The sequence below is a fragment of the Canis lupus genome, chromosome 19 (assembly GCF_003254725.2).
Source record: "Canis lupus dingo isolate Sandy chromosome 19, ASM325472v2, whole genome shotgun sequence".
NCBI classification, from domain to species: Eukaryota; Metazoa; Chordata; class Mammalia; order Carnivora; family Canidae; genus Canis; species Canis lupus.
Window position 1 is genome coordinate 38,657,523 of NC_064261.1, and position 9,891 is coordinate 38,667,413.

Consider the following 9,891-nt stretch of genomic DNA (forward strand, 5'->3'; position numbering starts at 1 on the left):
GCTGCCCCCAAATCTCCTCCAAATTATACCGATTTTTCTATCTTTTATATTCTTTTATGACCTTGACACTTTGGAAAATAAAATAATGGTCACTTATTTTATAGAATGTTCCTCAATTGGGGTTTAATGTTTCTCAATATTAGATTGAAATTATGCATTTTTGGCAAGAATACCACAGAAATGGGAAACAGGGTGCACCTGGGTGGCTCAGTGGTTGAGTGTCTATCTTGAGCTCAGATCGGGATCCCAGGATCCTGGGATCAAGTCCCATATCAGGCTCCTTGGGAGGGAGCCTGCTTCTCCCTCTGCCTATGTCTCTGCCTCTCTCTGTGTCTCTGGTGAATAAATAAATAAAATCTTTTAAAAAGAGAAAGAAATGGGAAATGGGTTATACCTTACTCTGTAAGGTATCTTATCGGAGGGTATACCATATATCAAGGGGTTTGCTTTTCAAGGAGTAGGTCTTATTACTGGTAATGATAACTATGATTACTTGGTTAAGGTGATATCTGCTGGGTTTTTCCATTGTAAAGTTACTATTCTTCTCTTTGTAATTAAATATCTTGAGGAAGGTATTTTAGGGTTATACAAATATCTTATTTTTCTCAAACTTTTGTCCATTAATTTTAAAGAATCTCTTGATGGATCTTGCCTGCAATAATTATTACTATAATGTTGACCAAATGATTTTCAATTAGGAGGGAATCTTTTAATGCTACCAAATTTTCCAGAAATTCTGAGTAAGCATGGGGGTGGAGGGAAAGAGAAATTATTTTTTTTAAGGATTCATCTTTGTAAATAGCAGTTCAGATCCCTGTCGACTTCTTTATTTGCTGAAAGTTGAATTAGAAAAATGACAGTGAAGTACATGAACTCATAAGGCCCCTTTTTAATATTGCCCACTTGAGAGAAATATAAATTCTAAAGACACCTTCTAAGTTTTAAATTTAAATTTTATTTTTAGAGCTAACACATGAGTTTCTACAAATATTGGAGAAAACACCTAGTAGGTTGAAGAGGATTCGAAACTGGAGGGTAAGAGAATTGGCAGGGTTTTAATAGAATATCAGTGTGTTGCTTATCTAACAGTTACATAGCTAACCAGTTTTAATTTTTTGGTTAAATGTTCTTATTTCCTAAATGATTACAGTGTACATAAGCTGCATACACTCAGAGTTTATTCAACTTCTATGTTCAGTGGACTTTGTTAAGTACTTTATAAATTTTTTGTTTAATTCTCACAATGATTATAATGAAAATATTCTCTTTTATTTTTACAAATGGGCAAATTAAAGCCTAGACAAGTTAAATTACTTTCTCAAATGCTGGGCTTGGATTTAACCTTATCTAACTCTGAAACCAATGGTTTCCACCTTCTATAGCCGCCTTTTGTGCCTGTAAATAAGACATTCATTTACTGGCAGCATAAAGCCGTGAACCCCAGGTGTGATTTTTGTTTGCATATATTTAATACATAGAATTTATAAAGCAAGGAAATTTGTATTAAATTCCTTTGCTGTCATTGCTTCTTTTGTGTTTTATTTAAATAGGCTAATCAGGCGGCTAAGAAACCAAAAGTAGATGGACAAGTTTCAGAAACTCCACTTCTCGGTTCATCTTTGGTCCAGAATTCCATTTTAGTAGATAGTGTAACTGGTGTGCCTACAAACCCAAGTTTTCAGAAACCATCTACATCAGCATTCCCTGCACCAGTACCTCTAAATTCAGGAAATATCTCTGTTCAAGACAGCCATACATCTGATAATTTGTCAATGCTAGCAACAGGAATGCCAAGTACCTCCTACAGTTTGTCGTCACACCAAGAATGGCCTCAACATCAAGAATCAGCAAGGACAGAACAGATATATTCACAGAAGCAAGAGACATCTTTGTCTGGTAGCCAGTACAACATCAACTTCCAGCAGGGACCTTCTATATCACTGCATTCAGGATTACATCACAGACCTGACAAAATTTCTGATCATTCATCCATTAAGCAAGAATATACTCATAAAGCAGGGAGCAGTAAACACCATGGGCCAATTTCTGCTACTCCTGGAGTAATTCCTCAGAAAATGTCTTTAGATAAATATAGGGAAAAACGTAAGCTAGAAACTCTTGATCTGGATGTAAGGGATCATTATATAGCTGCCCAAGTAGAACAGCAACACAAACACGTGCAGTCACAGTCAGCCAGCAGCAGTTCTGTCACTTCTCCCATTAAAATGAAAATTCCCATCACAAATACTGAAAAACCTGAAAAATACATGGCGGATAAGAAGGAAAAGAGTGGATCACTGAAGTTACGGATTCCAATACCACCCACTGATAAGAGTGCTAGTAAAGAAGAACTGAAAATGAAAATAAAGGTTTCTTCCTCAGAAAGACACAGCTCTTCTGATGAGGGCAGTGGGAAGAGCAAGCATTCAAGTCCACATATTAGCAGAGACCATAAGGAGAAGCACAAGGACCATCCTTCCAACCGCCACCACCCCAGCAGTCACAAGCATTCCCACTCACATAGTGGCAGCAGCAGCGGTGGCAGTAAACACAGTGCTGATGGAATACCACCCACTGTTCTGAGGAGTCCTGTCGGCCTGAGCAGTGATGGCATTTCCTCTAGTTCCAGCTCTTCAAGGAAGAAGCTGCATGTCAATGATGCATCTCACAACCATCACTCCAAAATGAGCAAAAGTTCCAAAAGTTCAGGTAGTTCATCTAGTTCTTCCTCCTCTGTTAAGCAGTATATATCCTCTCACAACTCTGTTTTTAACCATCCCTTACCCCCTCCTCCCCCTGTCACATACCAGGTGGGCTACGGACATCTCAGCACCCTCGTGAAACTGGACAAGAAGCCAGTGGAGACCAACGGTCCTGATGTCAATCACGAGTACAGTACAAACAGCCAGCATATGGACTACAAAGACACATTCGACATGCTGGACTCGCTGTTAAGTGCCCAAGGAATGAACATGTAATCATTTGTTTAGGTCAATTTTTCCTTTACTTTTTTAATTTAAAAATTGTTAGAATGGAAAACTTCCTCCTGATCTGGCAGTGGTAACTGTTGCTGCCACTGCTTCAATATTTGTAAGTGCTGCTTTATTCTTCATTCTGAAAAGAAGAGATTATAGTAAACAAGTCTTTATCTCCACATATGATAGTGTTATAAATACTGTAAAAGCATGGAAGGTGCAAAACTCAGTATTTCTACAATTGCAGCTAAGAACATTAGGATGAATGGCTGGCTGCTTCTAGGAATATAAGATGCCTCAAGCATTCATTATTTATAATTTGAATACTGTAGCTATTTTTTGTTGTTGTTGCTTGGCTTTTGAATGGGTGTAAATTGTTTTCTTTTGTGTATTTATACTTGTATGTATGTATGATTTGCATGTTTCAATGATAAAGGGATAAAACAGTATACTGACAACTGTTTACAAGAAAGTGGAGAAAAATGTACATACATTTTTGTATGTTTAGATATTACCATAAATACTCAGGATTGGAGCTGCTTGTAAGTATAACAATATAACTTTATTTTATTTTGTCAGAGTCCATCACTAATCTAAAACAAAGGTGGCACTTTTTCATGTTAACCTTAAACTCTAGGCCTTACTGGAAGCCACTGAAGGGGGACACTTCACTACCGGATGGGTATGCAGTGCCACAGATGGTCATTTATTTACACTGTGAGGCACTGAACTTTGGCCTTCAGAGCTTCTGACCAGGTTGGCTGCTGAAATAGCCCCTAATTTTCTGAAGGCTTGAAGAGGAAAAAATAAAGTTTACATACTCTTGATGTGAAGTGCATTTGAAATGTTTGTTGGCTTGTTGCAGTACTATAAACACAGAGCTGTTAATAATGGTTATGTAGATTACTGTGATTTGAAAACTAAATCCACAAAAACTTATATAGTGAAGAATTAGTAAGTTTTTTTCTTAAATAAAGAACTTTAACACTACATATTTTAACAGTAAACAGGGATCGCTTTTCCTTTAGTGTTCAGAATGACACCATATTCTTAAACATACTCCTCCCCCAAAGTGTGTTTGTGTGTGATGCCATATTTCTTTTTCAGGTAAATGCAGTCTTCCTTATAGAAATGAAATTAAACCTGTTGCTCTCTCAGTTCTTTTATATTCTAACAATAAATAAAAAGAAAAGATAACTGACTGTGCATTGTACCTGTATTTATAGCTTATGGTTGTTATCAGGAAACTGAGAAAAAAGGGGTAGCCTCCAGGTAAACAAGCTAGTGGAGGTTTTACGTTTGTTTGCACATCTCAGTATATTCCTGTTGAGGTCAAGTTTGCACAGTCATCTAACTTCTGAACAAACAATAGACTATGTTTAAAATTTGTCTTAAATACCAGTAATGTGGCTCCAGTTTATCAGCTAATCTTGAATTAATCTGTGGTAAATCTTTGAGCTGTTGAGTGTCTTTAGATGGGGTGAATTCAACTTTTGTTGAACTGAAACTGTCTTAATTTTTTCCTCTATGTATATGAATTATTTTTGTTACAAAGCCACTGATATGTGCACAATTGTAATTTTACTCAAGTATGTTGCAGTTGTAAATATTAGAGAATTTAACCTCGTGCTCTTTTATTTAGCAATTACCTAATTTGCCAGTAGCTTTATAATTTTTTTTAAGATAATTGTTCATTATTTTGTCAATGTTATTTGAACTTAGGATACTAGGAGCCTCTTTCTAGGGACTTTGCCTAGCTAGCATGTCCTAACGTTTGTTCTTTGTCTTGCATAACTTTAGTAATCTTTGTCATTACATGTAACTTTGTTGCTCTGTATGGCATATTATTGTATCCATAAACATGGTAATTTTGATACAGTTATACTTTTACAGTGGTACATAATCCAAGGACTAGTATAGAATTAAGCTGAGTGCAAGATGAGGGCGGGAAGGGTTTTTGTTCTTGGTAATTTAGATGTGAAACCTCTAAGGAGCTATCATGTGAAACGACATAGGGTGGTCGTGCTACTGTATAATTGGGGATGATAATACCAGGAATTTTAATAAGATTTTGTAAAGAATATCCAAAAAAGTAGTGAACTTATTTTCAGTATGACATAGAAAACAATGTGAATATTTAAGGTCTGTGACTATACTTAAACTTCACTAAGAATTTGCAGAATTGTTTTGAGATGTGGGAATAAAGGTAATTTTGTTGAATCTTTATTGGTGCTAATGATGGACAGTTTAAAAGGTAGCTAGTATATATTGTTATGGGTCAGTACTTATTAGTACTTCCAAAATTGAATTTGAAATGCTATGTATTCACTTTTCACTCTGTAAATGTAATTCTTTACAATGACTTTATTTATTAAAGGGCAGCCAGTTGTAATTTGTACAGGATTGTGTGAGCTATTCAAACTCTTTAACCTCTGAACAGGATTATAGCTTCCAAAACCACCATGGGGTTGAATACGAAAATCCTTTTAAGTTTCATTTCCATTAAATGAAAACCCCTATTACTCATACTACCATTAATTTGCTTTCCCCATCTCATTTGCGTAAAATAGTTCATCAGCCTGGTCCCAATAGGCTCAACCAAAGAAAAAGACTCCAATGAATGGACATTATTACTGAGTCTTCTTGTAAGTAGCCATAAATAAACCAAAATAGTATCATCAGATTTAGATATGAAATTCCACATGTGCAAAGTACTGTTAAGGTGATTTACATTTTTGATGAGATTTTTTTAATATTTGAAATATTAAAAAGCATTATCTTTAAACATCCTTTAAAAGAGTGAGTCATTTTTCAGTTGTCTTTTCCCTAGATCATAGTTTTGTTACGTTTATGCAGAAGCACATTGCATAGAAAGGCTTTACTTCTACCTCTTTAATAGTTTTCCAATATCGAACTGTGCCCCCTAAATATTTGCCTTAGCTACTTAAGATATGTTTTCAGAACCAAAAAGCAAGAGTGTCTTTTCATTGACACATTTTTGGAGGCCTACTTTACCAAACTGATGGGATTATCCTTTAGTGATTACGACCTTACAAAATGTTCCAGTTTCTTTTTGTTGTTGAACCTGAGGTTCATTTCTTAGGTTTGTCTTTGAAAGCATTACAGGTGCATCTTGATCTTTCTCTGTGTGTGCAGATGCATTCTGGTTAGAGTTGTTGAGTCCAGGTTTCTACCATGGTACATCAGTGGTTTTTTGTGGAATATCATGAGAGGTGCTTGCATGACTTTGAACCAGCAGATTATAATTAGGTATAGAATACCTTATCTTTTTTGGTCTGTCTTCCTTGAACTTAAATGACTGGTCTACTTCAGAGAACCAAATTTTAAATGTTTTTGTTACTTACCAATTGCCTTTCCTAGCATTTTAAGCACATTTTTTGGTTATACTTGATAATTTAAGTTGCTGATTCTTATTCCTGAAACCAACCTTAGAAATAAACCACTGCGTGACTTGTGTACTGTAGAAGTATCTTGGGTTTGGTTAGATATTTTAGGGTATTTTGCATTTACTGTGGAAATATGTAAGGGTGGTGGTGGTTGTTTTTAACATGGTAGTAGCTCTAAAGGAAGACTTATATTCTCAAAATATCTCACCATTCCCAAATTTTATCTAAACAGTAAGCAGTTGTTTCTTGGCTATTTCTGTGCTTAAATTGCTAGGTGAGTTTTAAGATCTCTTTGCTGAGAAAAAATTGAGAGCTCTTGTGAAGAATTCTTGATTTAGCAGTCTTGCTCAAGAGGCTTTCTTGGGAGGCAATAGGGTTCACTAACTGCATTTATCCAGATGAAGGGTCAGTGAATCCCACATCCAGGAAACTTGCATTAACTGAGCTCACAGGATGATACTTATGTGTATTTGTGTGCCTTTGTATTTAAGATAGGCTGGTTTAGATGGGGATCTTTGTGTTGGAAAACAGCACATTCTCTCTCTGTCCTCCTAGGGTACAAGTTATGATACCGATGTATTAATTTGAGAATTCACAATTACGTTAATATCTGAAATTTGATTTCTGTAAGCCAAATAGAAGTTTGCTTATTTTGTAAGGGAAGTTTGCCTTTATAATATAGATGATCTTGCCAGTGGGTCTGGAATGCTCAGTATAATTTAAGTCTGATGCCACGCATCCATTTTTTATTCTACAGTGTCAATTTTGGCACAGCCAGCTTTTGCTTCTCTGACTCCTTTTTCTGTTCTATATAATTTACTAGTTTCTATTTTCACTTGACAGGTTCTTTAGAATAGGTTGATAAGCAAGATATACTGAAGGTTGTGTGGCTAGGAGTAATTCTGTTTTCATAAAGGTGAGTTAACCCATTCGCTGTGATCCTCTAATCCCAAAGGAAATTCTGAGGGCCAATTTCCTGTGTTTCCAACTTTTGGGAGGAAGCCTCGCTTAAAACTTGCCTAGTAGTTGGTTTGATTTGCCTGTTGTTTGTTAAGTAATGAGTACATTCTTTTAAGGTGTGTTTTTCAAGCAGCTTCACTTGGTTTGAAAAACTTCACATGTACTCATTTGTTGTCTGCAATGATTGGGATTTTATTTTCTGAATGTACCCCAAACCCCCAAGGACTATTGAATAAGGTATTTGCTGATAGAAAATCCAACAGGAATGTGTGTATGAGGCATCAATTCAATTAGTTATTGAATTTCAGCTCAGTATCTATTACAAGGAATAATTAATAAAATTTGTTGAAAATGTAAATCCAAGGCTCTATCATGTCTTGTTCATGTGAATCAGAAATAACTTTCAGTCCCTGGGAAATATGGGAAATAAGGTCTTAATGTAAGTTTCTCTTTCTGAGTAACTTCATAAATCATCAAGGAGTATGGCCTTTGAGTTCATTCAGATTGTTTGTATTCCAGTCTCAGACCCACCACTTAGTAGCTGATATCCTTGGGTGAATTACTTGACTTTGGGCCTTGATTTCCTTACCTACAAAATGTACCTATTTGTAGGGTTGTGAGGTTTAAGGTTTGGCCAATCAGGGAAGGATAAATAGAATAGATGGCATTGACGAGAATCTTAATAGATGTTGGAGGGAGGGGATCCCTGAGTGGTTCAGTGGTTCAGCGGCTTAGCGCCTGCCTTCAGCCCAGGGCCTGATCCCAGAGACCCAGGATCGAATCCCATGTCCGACTCCCTGCATGGAGCCTGCTTCTCCCTCTGCCTGTTGTCTCTGCCTCTCTCTGTCTCTCATGAATGAATACATGAATGAATAAATAAATAAACAAACAATCTTTTTTAAAAAATAGGTATTGGAGGGAGTGATGAAACCCAGTCCAGGTGCATTAAATTTGGGTGTGTATTAAACTGCATGCCTCCTGTTTCCAGAATTTAAGTTGTTCATTTTTATTCATACTTTGGGATTTCCTTTGTTAAATTGTTGCATCGCCTCCCCAGAAAGCAAAGAGGAATTACAGTTATCTGAAGAGGAACTATCCATGAAAAAAATATCCAATTATAAACTGCTATGTAATTGCTGATCTCTCCAGCCCCTTGCCTTCTGCACCAATTTATGCGCACCTTCCACTTGAAAGAAAATTGAAGCCATGCAGTGGCTTTAATAAAATAGAACTAGGATAGAAAAGTTACTTTCTCTAAAATGCATCTAAAGTCTAAATGTAAAATAAAAATTTTGAAATCTATTAAAAGAGAGTTGTCTTCATCTTCTGTTGATAACACCAGTAAGGGCTTATTGTATTAGCATATAATAAATTATGTGAGTTTTATTTAGGAACATTATAGTTTGTCAGTTCCACTTAACCAGTGTTAGCAATTCCACTTTATAATCCATCATACTCCATTGTTCCTTCCCTCTTTCTTTGCCCTGCTGTTGTCAATATAATGAAAAAAAATGTACATTTTTGTTTTAGCTCTGGTATATGATCTACCTGTGCCCTCTCCCCAACAACACCTCCCAAAGCAGTGAAGAGCATCACTTTTTTTGAAAGGCTTTTTATTTTATTGCCATGAAATTAAGAGCTTTTAGGCTTTACAAGCGTCAGGGCATATACCCAAGATTGGTTTTATTTTTGTTTTAGCTTAGAAGTCATAAGAGCAGTTACTTTGCAGATGAATTCAGCCATAGTTTTTCGCAAGTTTTTGAGAATTGATGGCAATAGGACAAAGTACTTTAGCTTTTCCTCAGGATTGTTTACTATTCCAGTTTTTCACTCCTTTTTTTTTTTTTTTTTTTTTTGTTAATTTTATTAATCACCTGTGAAGACACAGACTGCCTATATTGGGTACTTGAAAGTTGACAGGATGTCTTGGAAAGCCTTTTTAAATGCTCTACATTACATAGCTTTAGGCTGAATTAATACTTGCAAATGCAACAAGTATGTGGAATGAAGATGGTCTAGTAGGTGGAAGCTTTTGACTGCTCATGAGCAGATTAAGTGGTTTTTTCTCCTTGAGCTGTTCATTACAATACAGAAGGCTGAGTACTGCTGTAGTGGTCATGCAGGAGGAAGTGGAATGGATAATGGAAGTGGATAATGGGAACTGCACTCCCCAGTCCCATACTCGAGAGCTTGCTCTTTTCCGCTGTGGCAACTCGTCACTCTGCCATGGAGATATACCGTGTAAGGACTAAAGTACCTTAAAGTTAGGGAAGAACTGTAGAGTTGGAACTACTTTTAGAATTTTACCCAGGAAGTGAGATTTCCTTTGGCTGAGCATGGGGCCCAGAGCATTCAGGAAGATTCCTTACATAATGAAGTATATTTTTAAATATGATTAAAAACAAGCATTGTGTGTGGTGAAAAGGGAAGTGGTACCGTGCTAAGTGAAAAAAATTTTCACACCATTAAAGTAATCAAATTCACTAACTAGACTGGTGGAATTTATCAGCTTCCCAGTGGGGTTTTGTTTGGGTAAAACTTTATTAGCC

General features: G+C 36.2%; 1 protein-coding gene across 12 annotated transcripts in view; it reads left to right on the forward strand.

The window, feature by feature from the left end:
* CCNT2 (cyclin T2) overlaps positions 1 to 7,700 on the forward strand; it is a 44,413-nt gene extending 36,713 nt beyond the window's left edge. For 10 of the 12 annotated variants that reach the window (XM_025430183.3, XM_025430193.3, XM_035702358.2 and 7 more), the window contains 2 exons: positions 965 to 1,035; positions 1,551 to 7,700. In XM_025430183.3, coding sequence (XP_025285968.1) covers positions 965 to 1,035; positions 1,551 to 2,978 — 1,499 coding nt within the window. In that variant the 3' untranslated portion in view covers positions 2,979 to 7,700. The remainder of the gene's footprint in view (positions 1 to 964; positions 1,036 to 1,550) is intronic. The other 2 variants (XM_025430203.3, XM_025430209.3) reach the window with 1 other exon arrangement.
* The last annotated feature ends 2,191 nt before the right edge of the window (positions 7,701 to 9,891 follow it).